This window comes from Euprymna scolopes, chromosome 1 (genome assembly GCF_053919585.1).
Source record: "Euprymna scolopes isolate OS-2025 chromosome 1, ASM5391958v1, whole genome shotgun sequence".
Lineage (NCBI taxonomy): Eukaryota > Metazoa > Mollusca > Cephalopoda > Sepiida > Sepiolidae > Euprymna > Euprymna scolopes.
In genome coordinates this window covers 21,153,508-21,173,507 of record NC_136482.1, presented here as the reverse complement: position 1 = coordinate 21,173,507, position 20,000 = coordinate 21,153,508, and the positions used below count along the sequence as shown (strand labels likewise).

The window sequence follows — 20,000 nt, the reverse complement described above, 5'->3', positions numbered from 1 at the left end:
TGAAAATATAACAGCTGTGATACGCCGGTGACTATAATAAAAGTGTGTGTGTGTGTGTTCAGTAACATTCCTAAAATTACACCCTCTCCAAAACAAACAAAAAACAAAATGGCAGTTTCACAAGTACTTTTGATGGTTGCGTGTATGATTTAACATGCAGACAGTTCTCCTTTCTATATTTTATTTATGATGCAATGCACATCTAATAAATGACGTACGTATGTATTTAATGCTAAAAATAAAAAGTTGGACAGCAAGTTTCAATGTTTTTAAAACCATTCGAAGCATTAACAATTGGAGTAAGTATACAGAAACGGGAATGCAATATGTCTGTCGTGCTCTCTCCTTTCCCTCCCACCGGTCGTCTGTGCCAATTTATCTGCCACAGTTTACTCAACACATTTTGCACCTGAAGGGAATTTAACGCTCCAACTATTTTTATAATGTTTGTAGGCTAAAAACAACATTCCTGAATCAGTTCAGCTCCACTAGATTTTTTTTTTATTTCCTCCTTTCTCTACATCACAACCAAATGTGTGTCTACGAATATATTTGTATAAAATACTCAGTTTCTTTATATTCTATATATTGAGTTTTGCGATTTATATGAAACGATTTCTTTCCTTTTATCTATTTGCCAAAAGTACTGAAGCTTTATTTTTTTTAATCATATTTATTTCTATGTAATTTATATGCTATTAAACATATCACAGCAGAATAGTTCTTACTTGTAAGATTGTAATATTATAGTTATTGCTATTTTGTTAACTTTATTATACTAGTTGTACCTGGCCACAAATTGCTGTGACTCAGTTTGGTTAAAGCAAACATTAGATTGGTCTTATTATGCACGTGAACAACTTGTAAATACGATATTAATAAATAACACGATTACATAAGTGCATAAGCATAATTTTTTTTTTATTAACATCTACCAATTATTTAATGAAAAATAAAAATAATTTTAGTTCATTTTTGTTTTAGTTCTTTTTTTTTCAATGACTACTGTCCGACTGTTAATATTTTATATTTAAATAGCTGTACCCAGCCACGCGTTGCTGTGGCTCAATTTGGTTAAAGTAAGTATTAGACTGATTTGTATCGTACAGACACATGCACACATAACTAATAATCTAAGCATGTAATGAACTTTACGCCGTGCCCCCCCCCCAAAAAAAACATATCTAGTGATGCTAGGTTTTAATTTTAGTAACTTTATAAGAATCAAATTTCAGAACGAGAATTTTCAGCATTCAGCCAATCAGAATGCATTATTAGAATAAAACCAATTATCTATTGATTATTATCTAATATATAATAACGATTTCAAGTTATATATAAAAAAAATTTTTGACTTGGGTGCCATCATCTAAAATTGAAACCAAAGCTCCAGCCTTAGTTATTTATCTCTCCAGCATCGTTACCATCTGAGCTATCAATAGATTGATATGAAAGATTAAAAATGAAGAGACTTAGCTACAAATGTTTAATTTTGCTCATGTGCAAGTAACAACTTTATTTGACTTGTCCCGTCAAGGTCAGCTGTTTATTTTATTTTATTTTTTTTTCAATTTTAACCCCTTAGCAGGTATTTTTTTTACGGGTTAAAACAAAATCAAAATTGTTTCACAGGTTCAAATCCTCTATATATATCAAGTTTCGAATGGATAAAAAATTTGAAGAGAAGTGTGGTAGAGACTTTCCACACACAAGGTCACTTTACTTATATATATATATATATATATATATATATATATATACGCACACATTTGTATTTTTCACCCTAAATGCTACACAATAATGCACAATGTAAAAACTACACATAAAAAAAAACTGAGCGTAATACTTAAATGAAACCAATCATTCAATAAGAAACCATAAAAATGAATAACTAATTAATGAAAGTTCGCTTTTGAAAGAAAATGCAAATTAGTTAAACTTTATTTAGTAGCTCGCATGTCCATCTCTGAGCATATTAAGAACAATGTAAGTGCGACGAATAAAAATCATATATTGAAATATTCATTAAATAGTAACCGAGTTGTATCTACATTTTTGTTATAGGGGAAGTGGTATTTTACACGTGAGAGCTATGAATTTAGACAAATGAAGGTTTTGTTGATCTTATGCAATTTTTGTACAAAATATGCAAAGCTTCTTTCAATACATGTATAGGTCTTTAGATCATGCAAACATATCAGCTGCTTCTATTTACCTGTCTCTTCCTGGATGTGACACAAGATTAAGCTTAGAGTTTTTGTGTTCCGTTTCTAAATAACACCATGTTTTTTCCTGTTCTTCAGTCAGGCGACAGCCTTCAACCCATTTGCGTATTTGAAAATACCCTATTGTCTACAGAGTTGAAATAAATTTGAAATTTAACTATATTTTTGGTTCTTTTAACTTACATTAAACTTTTTGCCCATTAAAAACGGACAAGAGTTATAGCCCGTTGACTTGGAATAAATAAATATGGTATGGTGATGACTAATTCCTATTAGTTCATATTAATCCCTAACTGTGCATCGAACGGATACCATACTACTTGGTTTGCTGCAGATTATTAAAGTTCATACAAGGTTTCAGTCAGATTGGGCTGGTAGTTTGAGAAAAAATGAAACAGACCGACAGACTAAGTGTAATATATTTAAATAATATACAGCATAATCATGTCGACACACCGGTTTATGTCAGATCAGCAAAGTTAAAATTAAATTTCACTAATCCAATCAATACCGAGTTCATCAATAAGCCCCATTTCCAAAATTGAATCATAAAAAAATAAATAAATAAATAAATAAAAGTAATATGGTGTCATAGGCTAGGAATTTAAAAGACTATTTCATCGATTACTGTACACGCAATAATCCTTATCCCTGAGTGGCCTTCGGGCCTTGATAAGTGCTGACCCCCATGTAAAAAAAAAAGAAAAAAAGAAAAAAAAAAAAAGAGTTGTTTTTTATCTTGAATGATTGTTCCTAGAAAATGAGAAAGAAAATAAGAAAAAAAAAAAAAAAAAAAAAAAAAAATCAATGGACTTGATACTTACAAGCTAAACAACTAAGTCCTTTATCAGTTACTGGAGTTTCACATAAGTTAAGGACTTGTAAACGCGGTAGATGTTCAGATATTAGTTGTAGACCAGCATCACCAAACTGGGGGGAAAAAAATGAAAACATTTTGATATACAATTTGCAATGATTAAAGAGTTTTTATCTTCATTCCATCTCACGCAAAAAAAATGCTAAATACCTTATAAATATTCTTAGTACTTCAGAAGTTTATGGACAGTGCTATTTTTCAGATAGGATTTTCAAGTTAAATGCAAGTTTTACATCTTTTGCTTATATGCAAACAAAACTACTTGATTAATTTACGTGAATTTTGATGCACAATATTTTTCTTCCATCACAGGTAAATACATCATGCAGATTTTTTTTATTTTTGTTTTTTCTGAAAACGCCATAGGTCTTCTGTGCATATCTATCTATTTATAATTTGTAACTCTTTTGCATATGTAACAATTTTGTTATAAGTCCACTAACAAGATGGCTGCTCACTGGATATTTGCAGGCACAAGTTATTTTGTTTTTTTCTGAATTTTACATTGTGATTCATTTTTATTCTTTGAGATCTGTTTTTTCTGATGAGTCTATGGAAGGAAATATTCAATATTGACATAAAAATATTGATTGTTTCCTGTGAATGAAACAGATCTATAAAATGTATCAAAGTTTTTATTTTAGAAAAAAAAACAAAAAATAAAAAACAATGACGTAAAATGAATTGAAATATAGTAAAATATAGAGCTTTCGATTTAAAAAAGGATTGTTATGCACAAAGAGTAGAACATATTCACAAAAGCGTACATTTTCATAAAACACATACATATATGACAGCACACAATTAAAAAAAAAATTTTCAATGCATATACAAAAATAAAAAATAATGAGCGACTCACTTGAGTGGACCATAAGTTAAGTGAACGGAGAGTGGGTAGCTTTATGAGTTCATTAGCACAAGCACTTGTGACTTGTGTGAAAGCAAGACTGAGACTCTCCAGGTTTCCAAAAGAGCCAGAGCTGAGCATTTTGATGAGGTCAGCATCCGTGGACTGTGGTGGCAGCGACAACTTCTTTGGTCCTCCCTTTTGCTGCTACAAAGAAAGATCTGGACTTAAAACAAATACATGACACATTAAACAACCAAGTGGGACAAAGTTTACAAGTCCCGGACTAGAAACAAAATGGACGGCTAATATTGAGTTTTATGTAAAAACGGAAACAGAGTGAAACTGGAAAGAAATACGAAACCATACTTTCAAATATTTGTTTAGAAATATTTTTATACTGCAATTAAAGTCTTAAATTAAGAATTATGGTATTGATGCAGAATACGGAATGTGCTGAAATAATGACATTATTTAGAAACCCATGCTTAACATGGGAAGAAAAGATCCTTTTAAACTATTCTGAACTTTTAACTATTCTATCAAATGAACAAAAGACACTATCGAAAAAAATAAATTTAATTTGAAAATCGTACTAAAAACATAGCATGGTCTGTATTTTACATAAATACCAGATTAATAATTAAAAACTTTATTTTAAGAAATAAATTTTTGTTTTGAACAATAATTATTGTGTAAAATATTTCAGATTAAAAAAGTACATGGCACATAGGACCTGTTTCCGGATAAGAAAAGTATCCTGATATTAAATCTCACCTTTATTTTTCTAGATTTGGCACAGTTTTTATGTACTACAAGGCATATTTTATTATTGGTTATGAATGAAAAAAACAAACAAAACAATTTAAACAACATATGTCCTTTTAACCCTTTTGTGTTGAGCGTCATCTTAGTGATGGAGAAACGTAAAAATAAATAAATAAATAAATAAAATAAATAAATAAATACAGGAATATTCCAGTAGTATTCTGCCAACATGCCAGGGCTCTATTTTCCTTTAAAACATTTCTCCATCACCAAGATATCTTGATGGAATCTCTTGCCATATTTATCTCTCACATCACTAAGATTCTCCACAAAATTCTCGAAAATGATAATTTTGCAAAAAACTAATTCAACAAAATGCCATTGTGCATATTAAAACAGCCACAGATGTTCTGTACTTTTTGAGTGTTGCACAATGTAATTACATATTTTTTTCATTTTAATTGAATCCAGTGTTTTTATTTTTTAGGAATGTGCTGGTTTCATATTTCATTTCAGTTTCAGTCACTTTCTATTTTTACATAAAACTATATCAGCCGGCCATTTTGTTTCTAGGCTGGGACTTGCAAACTTTACCCCAAATGGACTTAAAAAAAAAAAAAAAAAAAAAAAAAAAAAAAGCATCGTTCAAGTGATTTCCTAACTAGAGGTCAGGATTTCAATTCTTGATGAAGGACTTTAAAGAGAAAAATGAATTAATCGATATCGTATATCTGGATGCCCAGAAAGCATGAAATGTTTTGCAGTATTTTTTTTTTTAGCTCCTTACATCAAGTCGCTTCATGCCTTATCTGAAACGATTTACACACGCAAAAAAATCTCGATTTTCATTTCATAAGAGGACATAAAAGTGGTGTAAAATTTTTCTGTTCAGCAAATTAATTTTAAATGTCCCGAGACGGGTATTCTTTTAATTTTGTTATATATTGAAAAAAAAAATTAAAAAAAAAAAAATTGAATTATTTAATTTTTCTTCATTAATAAGACTAGTCCCTTAAAGTTGAATTGAAAAAAAAAAAATTTGTGATAAAGGACTGACCAGCTCTCGCAAAGCGATCTGACGTTCACATAGGGCTGTGTACATTTTTTTGCCAGTCGGTGTCGTCTGTAAGGTTGTAATCATTTGCATTTTTAAATCGTTTGTGTCAATCACATCCATTTCCAGCATTCCACACAGAGCCTGCAAAGCAAAGAGGGAAAATTATGTTTCTAATCGACTTTGTTTGCTTTTTTTCCCCTGAAAATTATTTTTTTTGGGGGGGGGGCAATAAACTATAAAAAGGTTACTATTGATTAACGTACACACTATTAAAAAGTTTTGGTGTTTTTAGTTTGTGTTTGTACGCAAATAGAAACGTGATTGGCTCGAAATCGAAAGAGTACACATTACTAGGGCAGTAGTTTTTATGATGTCAATACACAAGTTAGAATTTCATACAAGCCTTTTTTTTTTTTTAACTGGATACATATTTTATAAAATTATCAAAATATAAAATAGTATACGAAAAATTACATAGTTATATTTTTAGTGTGTGCTTATTTCTTCACCTATAAACAGTAAAATACTTACTTCCATAGCTGCTTCTTTCCCTCTTAAAGCAAGTAGCATGACCGGATTGACGCTTTTACTGAGTTCTTGTAGAAATTTCTTTCTTCGACAACAGCATCGAATCAACGTTTGTAACTGAAAAAAAAAAAATGGCAGTGAGATGCTTGTTTGGATTACATTTAGATTTCTGCTTGTCGGTACAAGGAGCAGGGAAGGAATTGCAAAGGCTATCACACCCAGGAGAAAAGCTGTTAGAGTATAAATCCCTCTGGCGTTTGTAAATATATGATATTTGACTAATTGTCAAGTTGGCCGAGTGTATTTATATTGATGCAGCACGAGAGTAGCAAGTTTGTCGGAGCACATTCCAATGAAGTTCTTGTAAAAAAAAAAAAAAAAAAAAGAATGCAACGTTGAGACGATGCAACAACGGCTAGAATTTCATAAACTTAACTGTAACACATGGAAATTACAGTAAAACTAATTATCAGTGAAAAGATTTAAATATTTTAAATTTTATTTGAAATAAGAATTGACTATGTATTAATTGTATTGTTCGGACTACTGTTCACATCCTTCTTCAGTTGTATCGTGACCATAGCTTATTGGTGAATGTTAGAAAGAATGGCTTTTTATTTAAAAAAAATTTTTTTTTTGTTTAGTAGTTGTTAAAATTAAAAAAAAATCTGATGTGCTTATAAAATGAAAAAGTGTTAAATTGTTTCCGTTTTCATATTAATTTCCGTCCATGCCGATTTGATGTTTTTGCATTTTTTAGATGGAGATTAATGATATGCATCATTTGAATTGTTGGGTTGCATATCGATTTGATATGTATCTGAATTTTTGTGAAGTATTAAAAGCTATTGTTGATATTGTTGCAATCCTCTCTGATCCATTCGGGTGGAATACAAAAATACAAGGCATTACTTTCGGAATGCCCCTCGTATTTAATAAAATTCACAATTCTTTCTAAAATCCAATTATAATTGATACAAATAAACTTCAAACTATGTCTTGTCCACCAAATCTCATTTATGAATGTTCAACAGTCTTTGTTTAATCACTGTTCAATCATAATCGTTGACTTGGATATGACATTTTCCTCTTTTGGCACTGCCATTATTTAAGCTGTAATTGCATTTTCCAATTCAGGAATAGTCTTTTTTTTTTTTTTTTTTTTTGAATGGACTGCCCATTCATCAGACTTTAATCGACCTCAATTTTAATCTCAAAAATATATATTTTTGAGATTAAAATTGAGTTCAATTAAAGTCTGATGAATGGGCAGCTGACAAGATGCAACCGAAGTTAGAATACATTGGTTGAAATGTGAGAATACCATCCAAGATTTGAAAAGTAATCCGAATGATCCAAATGATGCAGAATTTTTCATAGGTTTTAAGTAATTTGTCATTGTATTCTTAGTGTCGCCCTTACTGAGAATTGAACCTTCAACCTCCAGACTAAGAATAAAATTATGAGTTACATAAGACTTCTACCTCGTCACAACTGGTAGAATGAGAGCAACCTTCCCCCGTGGATGTAATAAAGTATTCTGTTTAAAATTTTTTACAGCTCCCAAATTCAAGAAAATACACCCTTTGATATACATACCCCACCAAACAAAATCCCACCCCTTTACTGTAAAAGTCCTTAGATGCCTGAAAATATACACTAATATTTTCTTTCTCTGTGAATGATAGACTTTGGAATTGCCTCCCTGCTTCTGACTGTATCTAAATGCAGAAGTTTAATTGTAATGTAAGTTGTATCTTGTTCATATTCTTACATAGTTCCATGCAGACATGGGAACAAATAGTAGTCTCTTATGTTCAAATGGCAATATGACTTGTTTGGGGTGAATAAGAGTAAAAAAAAAAACGAAAAAAAAAACAAACAAACAAAAAAACAAACAAACAAAAAAAAAACACTCACCATAACACCCCAGAGTTCCCCCTCATCATCGCAGCAGATATTGCCCGGGCAATAGAGATGGAACCAGCCTTCTTTGTTTTCCCGAATGCTAAGGATTGTTTGATGCGTATCACAATTGTTATCACTCGCTATTGTATGGATAACAGTCTTCATATTTCTGAAGAAAAGAAAACAGAATTATTGAAAAGTCAAAATCTACAATAAAAAAACAAAAAAAATACATGAGAGAATACAGATTCTACACCAAAGCTCCTCTGCTATTTTCATTTATTTTTTCTTCAAATTAGTTGGAGGTGAGGCATCCTACCAGATGCCAGACATTCACCCACTTAGACATTCCAACCAGGAGTTTTTTTTTAAAGTGTGTTCTTTAAGTGCAATTGTTTATATCTCTCTTGCACTTGGTTTAACAGGTATATTGCCACAGCTTTTTAATTTTTTCAGGAGTCCAGTTGCTCCTATAATTACTGGAATAAAGACTTTCTTTTCAGTTAAACTCAGGATCATCTGAGGTTGATTTTTTATCCTTGTTCCATATCACATGGCAGGTTTTATGACTTTTTTTTTTACTACATAACTGAAAGAATGCCTGACCAACAGAGTTGATTAGTCAACTTTTTAAATCAAATTATTCAGCAACCTTTTTAGTTTTGATATATGTAGAAACATTTTCAATGATAAACGAGTTGTCCCTTCCCGGCGTTGCCAAGGATTAAACATTTTATTAACCCATTAACATCCATGGTACATTTTAGGACTATTTCAGCAATATATGTATTTTTTCTGAGGTTTTAGTTTTCAGTTCCAAGGTAGTGTTGTATGCAGTCTGACCTGGAGTACAATTGTCAACAGTATACTGCAGCTCCATACCAAATATATGGCAGTCTTGGTTCTGGCATGAAGTCGAGCGATCCATAAACGATTTGGGATGCAGGTCAACACAAAAGACCAAGTTATTAGTTCAACCAATTGGACTGCTGTTTCCAATACCATTACCAATGGCCAACCGCTGGAGCGATTAGATCAGTTCTTATATCTAAGGTGCATTCTAACATTAACACCCACATGCAGGAAAGACGTGGAGAATAGAATCAAGGCAGCCCACTCCACCTTTGGCAGACTCCTCTATCGCATATTTAAAAAAAAAAAAAAAAAAAAAAAAAAAAAAAAAAACGTATGGATGAGGGCCACCAAAATCATGGTCTTCCGGACAGTAGTTCTCTCCACCCTTTCATGCGCTTGCAAAATGGTCTTTATAGAAGCAAAGTAAACATGCTGGAACACTTCCAGCAACTGAAACTAAGGCAAATTCTCAACATCTCTTTGGAGGGCTACACCATGAAGACAGACGTGCTGGACAGAGCCTCAGTGAGCAGCATTGAAACCACCATCACATCTACTGGGCAGGACACGTCCATAGGGAGCCTGGAAGGATTCATCCCTAAGAAAATCCTATATGGCAAACTGGCCATCAGGATCAGACCATGAGGAGCACGTAAAATGTGCTACAAGGACCAACTAAAATGCACCCTAACACTTAGGAATATCAGTCCCTCCTTGTGGGCAAAGCAGCAAAGGAGAAAAGAGCACTGAACGCTCCCGACTACCCCCTTACTTCTCATGTGAACAATGTCCATGGCTATTCCAATGACTGGGCCCCAAAAGTCATGTCAAATGGAAACATCAACCATGACAGAACCCGATACTGGGACACAGTGGGAGCCACTGCCAACGATAGTTTTCAGTATAGATTTTTCCAATATACTGAAAACTATCATTCAGTCAATTCTTTTGATTAGTTTTTATAACCAACCTGCATTTATGCATACTATAAATGAATTCTCTAACTATTCAAGTATATTTTTTAAAAGTAATTTTAGTATCAAATAATTTAATCATTTTTATTAATAAAAAATAAAATGGACACTAATAGATTAATGGACGATTCAAAAATTTTTTTACTGATTCTTTTTAAATTTCTTAATATTTAGAGATTTGTTGCCGTTTTCTTTTCTTTTTTTTTTTTTAAATTTTCGAATTAGTGCAACCCTTTATCCCGTGCAATATCCATATGTATCTTTGTAAATCTAATATACATGGGAAGGGGATGTATATTACACGAGATCTTTCATAAGTTTTGGAAAAAATGAACGAATCATTTTCCAAAGATTTCGGTAAAAAATTGTTTGAAAAAAAACAAAAAAAAAACAAAAAAAAAACGTCGGTATTATTTATTTTTTGTGTCAAAACCTATTAAAACTCATTTTGCAATTTTAATTTTCCACGTGACGCCGGCGTCGGTCAGCCATGGTGCATATTCAGCCTATGAAAGCCCATATTGCCAAGTTTTTTTTTTTTTTTTTTTTTTTTTTTTTTTTAGGCGATTACTTATGAACACTTTGAAAAACTTGGCAAAGAAAAAAAAAACTATTTTAGAATTTTAAAATTCAGAGGGGGGGATCAATTTCATAGATAAATTTAACATAAGAATGGCCCGAAAATAATCATTTTAACCATTATCTTCCAGAACAAAATAAGATGCTCTGAAAGCCTAAAATGGCTTGGAATTGGAACTCTTTTTACATATAATTCATGTGTGAAAACACTAAATTCTTCAATTATTGTTTGTTTTTTTCAAGACGTTCATTAAAAGAGTAGAATCTTAATGGGAGGGGGGGATGATTTAGCAGTGACCAAGCAAAAGCCTGCAAATATTCAAACACGGACAAAAGCCCACCAACGAAAAATTAAAATAATTTTAAAAAATAATATATTTAATTATTTATAATTATCAACCATTCATCATGGCAAATAGCGAGAAGCTATGTGTGCTTGACCTGTGCAAGAAAGACGAGGCTAAGAGAAAGAAATTGCTTGAAAAATTGGTTGCTGGCAACGAGTGTTAGTGGCATAAAGGCGTCATGAACATGTGAAGAGGGCCCATCACACTCATAGAAGTAACGCCCACGTTGTCAATTATAAAATTGCCCATGGGATATGCGGTACAAACGAGCCTTTTAGTGCCGTGATTGTCACAAACAAACCGTAGCATTAAACATTTGTTAAAGTCAACATTTTAATACAGCCAAAGCTGTACATCGCTAATTTCTCTAAACTGCAGAAAAAGTCAAACACAAATTAAAAATTTTTACAATTAAAAATTAAATTTTACTTACGATGTAAAAAATGCATGACCAACGGCACTGGAAAAAAAAAATCAGATTAGATAAATTAAAAATGTTGACACATTGAATGTTAAATTAATAATCAAGAAAAAAATGACAATTTTTTGTTAGAAATTTATAAACATGCATAATTTATAAAATTTAAAAAGAAATAAAATCTAGAACTCTCAATTTTCCTTTGTTGAGAAATATCAATATTTTTTCCATCATCTAACATTATTTACACTAAGTTCAATATTTACTTAGAAGTTGTTGAAGAAAAATATTGCTTACATTGTCTTTAGTTATTCATATTTGGGTTCATCGAACTACTGTTTTCATCTTGAGTGTGATTTTCACGCTCAAGTTGAGAACAGTAGTTCGATGAATCACAATACGACTAATCGATCCTCATCTCAATTCAAAAACGTTGTATTTAGTTTTATTTTTTCATCAATCTATTTTCTCAGATTGTCAACTGCCTTATTAAATGCATATATATTAGTTGCACTATTCAATGATGTTGAACACTAAAATTGAGTAGTTAATGGCTTAAGGTGACAGTCAAGTAATAGGTGTTAACTATAGATCTAAATTTAGTTTTAGCATATATATATATATATATATATATATATATATATATGCACACACTAATAGAAGGGAATAGCTGACCGGTACCTTCCCATACAGGTGACACTGACTGTTAGTTCCCCCACAATAATCATTGTTTTTATACTTACTCATCAGGAAATGGAATAGGTTGCAAAAGACTTCCTAAAATGTATCGCCAGTCATCGTATTGGGACCTGAAAAATATTAAAGGTAAAATAATTTTAAGAAAAAAAAAATTGTTTTAGAATTCATATTATATATATCATTCAAAAATGGTAGTGTTTGAATATATGGTTAAGTGCCAGTTTTAGCCATTTATAAATGCTTTAAAGCTTCACCGCTCACTCATTTTTCGACCAAATTTCAAACAATTATTACAGTTTATAGATCACCGTCTCAGCTATATTGTGAAAAAAAAATGTTTTAAATTTTCGTTCAGTAAAACAAATTATGAATTTACTGGTGCTCATCATCGTAAAAATTCGTAAGGAGGTGAGCGACGTTTTTTGTAACTTGTTTCCATAGCAACCACGTGGCTTCAGCGACTATTGTTGCTACCAATTCACCGCTCTCGCGAAATGTGAAGTAACAAGTGAAAGAGAATGAAAGCGAGATAATTGGGGGACTTTATTGAAAACAGACGAGTGTCATACATTGTTATTACATATGTGTATCTTATGTTTATAAGGGCAAAAAAAAAAAAATAAATAAGACTGCAATTAAACAAAGAACAAGTGAATTTACTTGAAGCCTGGAAAAATCATGGATTACAATAGAAAAATGTGAGCATGAAAAGTAATATGGTTAAGCTTCAACATGAAAAAGTAAAGGACTAGTTGTTAAAACTGGAAAAGAAAAGGACAAAATATTCTAGTAAAAACAGTATAAATTTATAACTTAAAATATTACAGCATTAAGAGCTTTAATTTTTTTAATTCAATTTATAACATTATATAATCAATTCTTAATGCTGCAATATTTTAAGTTTACTAGAATATCTTGTCCTTTTCTTTTCCATGTTTAAGATTAACCATATTACTTTTCATGCTCACATTTTTCTATTATAATTATACTAGCATTTCAGCCCGGCGTTGCCCGGGTGTTTGGATGTGTATGTTGAGCAAAAAAGTGATAGTAGGAAGGCAGGCTCGAACCCATACCGCAAAGGAGGAAAAGAACGGGGTAAAACCTAACGTTTATGCTGTTACGACCACTGCCAAACTGGAAGCGTCATTTTTTTTAAAATTAAGGCTAGACAAACTGATGAAAAAGCTTGCCCTATCTCTGAATACCCTTTATGTAAAATTTCAAATATTTAGACCAGAAATTGTTTTAGTAATTTGGAAGAGACCGCAGAGGTAAACTTTTTAAAAACTTTGACCCCTATTATGACCCCTTAAAATTTATTGTTTTGGGCTCAAATCAAGTTATCAAGTTAGATCCATGTCAAGGAACCTATATCTGAAATTTAAAGTGCGTAGACCCAAAATTGTCAGGAGTTTGGTAGAGTTCTCAAAAGGTCAAATCGTTGAACTTTGACCCCTTAATCGCCAAATTTTTGGCCAAAAACCGATCACCCAAATCGCAGTACCCTGTATATCAAATTTCGAGTCTGTAGACTAAAAATTGACAGAGTTATTGTGTAGGGAAATGTACACAGGCACACACACACACACACACACACACACACACACGTTCACTTTTATAGATATATACAAACACACTTTTATTTGTTTTTACATAAGCATTAATATGTCGCTACACATTCATTAACATGTTCAGGCGATATAGCTTATACAAAAGTTAAGTCCGTAATGAAAATCTTTCAGGATTCAGAGTCACAAGAAATTATCATCAAGAGGTCATATTACATGCTATTAAAATAGAAATAAAAAGAGAAACAGTTTTTAATATATGGGAAGAAGACGGAAAAATGGGTGGGGTTTAAGGGTTGTATTGAAATAGAGAAAAAAAATGAAGGAAAACACATAAAAGGAAAGAACGGGGGGGGAGGATAATAAAAAGATAATTAGATAAAAAATAAGTAAAAAATAAAAACCTATCAAGGAAAATGTGTGTGCCAGCCGCTAATAACGGAAATGTGGTAGACATTCAATGCTGCAGTGTATCGTATCAATCTGTAAAAACAGGTTAGGGTTAAGAGTTGAAATATCCTCAATTAACCAGTGACAAAAATGAATTAGAATCCCTCAAATTTGTTAAGTTCAAAAAACACCGCTATCTTCACCATCCCAACCTCCACTATCACTACGGATAAAAACATAAAACGAGGAAGGAGAATAGCATTAATAATAACAAGGCCGATAGCCATGTGCTCTCGTGTAATGAATGAATGCATGAATGTAGGATTGATATGAAATTCTTCAAGATAAACTAAAATGACCAAAAAAATGGGCTGAAATGACTTAAATAAAAAGTAAATGACTTAGAATGAATTTAATGAACTTAAGGATGAATTGAATGACCTTAAGAATGACTTGAACGCTTAAAAAAATAACTGGAATCCTTCAAAAACAACTTGAATGATCTGGAAAATGAGTTGAATGGCTTTGAGACTGACTGGTTGTAAAGTGGGTGATCATTTTACATTAAACACATTAATACAGAAAAGTGATTCCCCACTTTATATCAAAGTTACAAACATAAGTACAGAATGTAGTAAGAACAGATGGTATTTATTTGCTCCCCCACCGAGCAAATTAGGCACAAGGCCAATTTTTAATGTGAGGAGTGAAGGGAGGGGGAAGGGGAAAAGGGGACCAGCTCCCGAGAGGTGGGAAATGGGAGCTGGTTAAAGGTCAGACATGTGGGGTTGCCCCCACATCTGGTCTTTGCTAGTCCTAGCTAGTCATAGCTTGCAGTATCTGCCGGAACAGATGGTGTTTATTTGCTCCCCCACTGAGCAAATTAGGCACAAGGCCGTTTTTAATGTGAGGTAAAAACCAGCTCCCCTAAAAGTAGGCAAAAAGGGGTCACTCTGGTTACCAAAAATAATAATTGTCCCAGTATAGAGGGTTTCCCCTCCATTGACTGGTACAAATTATCTTAAGTACAGCATCTGCCGGAACAGATACTACACTTTGATCTTGGCCAAAAGGCCAAGAAAAGGGATATATTTGCTCCCCCACCGAGCAAATTAGGCACAAGGCCGATTTTTAATGTGAGGAGTGAAGGGAAAATGGGGACCAACTCCCCGGGGAGTAGGGAGCTGGATAGTGACAATTAGTATGAAGGGTTGCCCCTACATTGACTACATATGGTCTTTGCTTGCAGTATCTGTCGGAATAGATGTTGTATAGAGGTCTTATTAGTATTGTTATTGTTCGTATTTCTTGTTATTGTTTGTTGTTATAAGAGATGTTCGTGTTATAACGAGATTCATATATATATAAAGTTCATACTTAGAAGTGTAGAAGCTCTTTGAGTGAGGAGATAGTGTTGAGACAGTCTTAGTGTTCATATTGTGTATGTAAGATGTGTATGTAAAGACATTTTAAACCACATGATATACAAGACATATAACAATTTTCACTTTACATTTTGGTAGAATTACAACACAAAGACGACGTTTATAAAAACACACGATGGGTTTATTTCTTTTTCCCGACCGGTCGTGGTTTTCTGAGTCCAGAATGTGCCTAAACCTAAACGTAGATTCCATGAACAAAGCTTCTTTCTTAGAACTGCACGCCTGTGGAATTGTCTTCCGTTTTCCTGCTTTCCGGCTGACTACAATATGGTTGTGTTCAAGTCTAACATAAATAAGTTCTTGATGAGCCGTTCCATATAAGTTATCAAATTTACCAAATTTTCATTACTAATGATTACTATATTGTCCAATTTCTACTGTACACTCTTTAACCCTTATCCTTGAGTGGCCTCTTGGCCTTGATAATGTGGTGATGCCTATGTAAAAAAAAAAAAAAAAAGCTTCACATTCTAAGTTTCAAAAGTGACCGTCTCGCTTCTAGTTTCTCCCCCAGCTTCTCTAAAGTTTCTAACTATATCGAGAACTTCCCATGACGTCATACACATGTTAAAACATGTGTCTTTCACGTGTTCTGGAAATGCGTGTCCAAAACTTTTTCCTTTGTTTACAAAAGGAATTTTAACCTATATTCCCAGTAACCTATATTTCCAATATTTTAAAAACATGTTTATTAAATTATCTTGTAGTTGCATTCTTTCAATTGAATTTTCATAACAGAATTGACAATGCACATTCTTTTCTTGAAACTATTTTATCTCTAAGCTAAACAATGGTTTGTTTTCACATTCCATTGCTAATTCTCTCTCGTAATCTATTTCTAAACCTAAATTACGAGGTTCGAATTTCGTCTATGCTATTTCATTTTAACTAAATCTCTATTTTTATACTTACATGAAAAGGGGACAGCCCTTATGTAACACAGATGGTATTTATTTGCTCCCCCACTGAGCAAATTAGGCACAAGGCCGTTTTTAATGTGAGGTAAAAACCAGCTCCCCCAAAAGGGGGCACTCTGGTTACCAAAAATAATAATTGTCCCAGTATAGAGGGTTTCCCCTCCATTGACTGGTACAAATCATCCCAAGTGCAGCATCTGCCGGAACAGATACTACACTTTGATCTTGGCCCGAAGGCCAAGAAAAGCTTAAAAAGTTAAGAACAGCATTTATTAACAACAAACCTTGATCTTAACCAAAAAGGCCAAGCACAAAAGTGTTACCGACAGACCGGCCGACCGACAGACGGAGTGACTTATAGAGTTGCTTGCACGCAACTAAAAATACGCCATAAATAATATAGATAGTAATATTTTAAATATTACTAAAATCTTAAATCATATAACAATTAGGAACCCACGAATTCTGGAAAATCTACAACAGTGTAGTAAATAATGGGCAATCAACAATTCCCCCACCATCCAACAATCATGAGGTTGTTTGCTCTGCAACTAAGAAGGCTAACATGTTTGCCAGTCGGTTTGCCTCCAACTCCTGACTGGACCCTACCAACCACCTCCTCCCTGACTTTCCTTTGCGGATAGATGTCACACTAGACGATCTGAAAATCACCTCTTCTCAGGTGCATGCTATCATAAGAAATCTTGACACTGCAAAAGCATGTGGACCTGATCTCATCCCGGCTGTGCTATTAAAAAAGTGCTCAGCCGAAGTAGCTCCAGTTCTCTCCAAACTTTACAACAAATGTCTTAATGAATCTTGCTTTCCTGCCTGCTGAAAAACTGCTTCTGTAGTACCAGTTTTCAAGAATTCTGGCAAAAGAACCAACTCAGTAAATTATCACCCCATTAGCCTCCTCCCACTTTTCGCCAAAATATTTGAGACCATAATTAACCATGCTCTAGTCCGGCACCTTATAGATGCTAAACTTTTGACTGACCAACAATATGGATTTAGGCAAGCCTGTTCCACAGCAGACATCCTCACTGTAATCTCAGAACGTATATACCAGTCACTGGACAAAGCGGGGAAGGGTAGAGCGGTAGCTCTAGATATATCTAAGGCTTTTGACAGGGTATGGCATGAAGGTCTTCTCAGGAAAATCAGATCATATGGTATCACTGGAAAAATACATAATATAATTAAATCTTTCTTAAGTAAGAGAAAAATCCAGGTTGTCCTCGACGGTCGTACATCTAAACAATATGATGTAAATGTGGGAGTGCCTCAGGGCTCTATCCTTGGACCTCTGTTATTGCTAATATTCATAAATTACCTCCGACAAAATTGTTTGTGAGATGGGTATATATGCTGACGACACCACGCTCTATAACAGACACGACAGGAAAACAAATGAACACATATCTAAAGAAATGGCAGAAACACTAGAAGATGACCTCCAATCTGTAGTGGAATAGGGACAAATGGATGGTCACATTCAATGCTGCCAAGACTAAACTCGTTTCCTTCAATAATTACAAGAAAGCTTCTCTACCACCAATAGCAATGGCCAATGACTATCTGAAAGTACATCTTTTAAACTCCTCGGCCTACCGCTCGCAGGAAACATATTCTCATAGTGTTTCAGACAATGTAATCTCCGACCTTCAAGTGCATCTTGTCAAACTCTGGAATCTTTTTTTTTTTTTTTTTTTTAAATTCAATTTTCACCCCAAACAAGGCACAATGCCACTTTGAAGCAGGGGGCTACTATCAGGGACTTAATTAGCAGGGTCATTATGAAGGGGGATGAGTAGAAAGATGTTTGTTAACATTACACTTGAACTTCTGCATATCAGTGCAGTTGGGAAAGCAGAATCCCGGAAGGGAGTTCCAAAGACCCACAGTTCTGGGGAAGAAACTATTGGAGTAAAAGGCTTTCTTGCACCTAGGGATCTCTGCTGTAAAGGAGACTTAGTAGCTTGTAGGGTTTGTCGGGGGTAGTTACGTCGGGGAGGTACAAGTGTTTGCAGTTCGTCAGAGCATTCACCATTAAAGTATTTGTAGAACAGGCAGAGGGATGCAACATCTCGTCGATGGGACAGAGGCTGAAGCCTAGATGACAGTTCAAGACCTATCAGGTTGGCGACTCTCTTTTGAACCCTATCCAGAAGCGAGAGACAAGCAGCAGATGCACGAGCCCAGATGTGACAACAGTACTCCATACATAGAAGAATGGTGGCCTTATAGAGGTATAGGATACTTTCAGGCATAAGTAGTTTTCTAGCACGGTAGAGGGAGCCAACCTTCTTTGCAGCAGCCTTGGCAATGCTCTCAATGTATCTATTCCAGTTCATATTCCCTGTAAACGTTAGGCCAAGGAGTTTAAAAGAAGTACTTTCAGGCAATGTATTCTTGGCCATTGCTATTAGTGGTAGAGAAGGTTTCTTGTAGTTATTGAAGGAAACAAGCTTAGTCTTAGCAGCATTGAATGTGACCATCCATTTTTATCCCCATTCCACTAGTGTTTCTGCTGTTTCCTTGGATATGTGTTCATTTGTTTTCCCGTCATATGTTATAGAGAGTGGTGTCATCGGCAAATATACCCATCTCCGAAACAATTTTATCAGGGAGGTCATTTATGATTATCAGGAATAATAGAGGTCCAAGGATAGACCCCTGAGGTACTCCCGCATTTGTCATATTGTTTAGATGTACGACTGTCGAGGACAACTTGGATTTTTTTATCACTTAAGGATTTAATTACATTATGAATTCTTCCAGTGATTCCATATGATCTAATTTTCCTTAGAAGACCATCGTGCCATACCCTGTCAAAAGCCTTAGATATATCGAGGGCTACCGCTCTACCCTCCCCTGTTTTGTCCAATGAACAGTATATACGTTCAGAAACTACAGTTAAGATATCTGCTGTTGAACGGGCTTGCCTGAATTCATATTGTTTGTCAGTCAGGAGTTTAGTAGCTGTTAGGTGCTGGACTAGGGCTTAACTAAGGACTCAAATATTTTGGCGAAAAGCGGGAGGAGGCTAATGAGGCGATAATTTAGTGGGTCAGTTCTTTCACCAGAATTCTTGAAGACTGGTACCACAGAGGCGGTTTTCTAGCAGTCGGGAAAGCAAGATTTGTTAAGGCAGTTAATTACACTGAGAGTATCGCCAGGACCGCTGCAAAGAAGGTGGGTTCTCTCTACCATGCTAGAAAGATACTAATGCCCGAAAGTATCATACCTCTATAAGGCCACCATTCGCCCATGTATGGAGTATTGTTGTCATATTTGGGCTGGTACATCTGCCACTAATCTCTCGCTCCTAGACAAGGTTCAAAAGAGAGTCACCAATCTGATAGGTCCTGAACTATCATCTAAACTTCAGCCTCTGTCCCATCGGCGGAACGTTGCATCCCTCTGCCTGTTCTACAAGTACTTTAACGGTGAATGCTCTGACGAACTGCAAGCAGTTGTGCCGCCCTCGACGTAAATACTCCCGACAAACCCGATAAGCTGCTAAATCCCACCCCTACACAGTAGAGATCCCTAGATGTAAGAGAGCCTTCCCCAGAACAGCCAGACTTTG

The 20,000-nt window shown here is 34.1% G+C and overlaps 1 protein-coding gene and 1 pseudogene across 4 annotated transcripts in view; both read right to left on the bottom strand.

Moving 5' to 3' along the window:
* LOC145284743 (C-Maf-inducing protein-like) overlaps nucleotides 1–20,000 on the bottom strand; it is a 253,027-nt gene that overhangs the window by 5,992 nt on the left and 227,035 nt on the right. For 2 of the 4 annotated variants that reach the window (XM_080133790.1, XM_080133965.1), the window contains 7 exons: nucleotides 12,127–12,192; nucleotides 11,399–11,425; nucleotides 8,223–8,379; nucleotides 6,306–6,419; nucleotides 5,775–5,915; nucleotides 3,962–4,153; nucleotides 3,050–3,155 (listed from right to left, as the gene is read on the bottom strand). In XM_080133790.1, the coding sequence (XP_079989916.1) occupies nucleotides 3,050–3,155; nucleotides 3,962–4,153; nucleotides 5,775–5,915; nucleotides 6,306–6,419; nucleotides 8,223–8,379; nucleotides 11,399–11,425; nucleotides 12,127–12,192 (803 nt within the window). Of the gene's footprint in view, nucleotides 1–3,049; nucleotides 3,156–3,961; nucleotides 4,157–5,774; nucleotides 5,916–6,305; nucleotides 6,420–8,222; nucleotides 8,380–11,398; nucleotides 11,426–12,126; nucleotides 12,193–20,000 lie in introns of all 4 variants that reach the window. The other 2 variants (XM_080133730.1, XM_080133872.1) reach the window with 1 other exon arrangement.
* Nucleotides 14,985–15,131, bottom strand: LOC145284418 (U2 spliceosomal RNA; annotated as a pseudogene).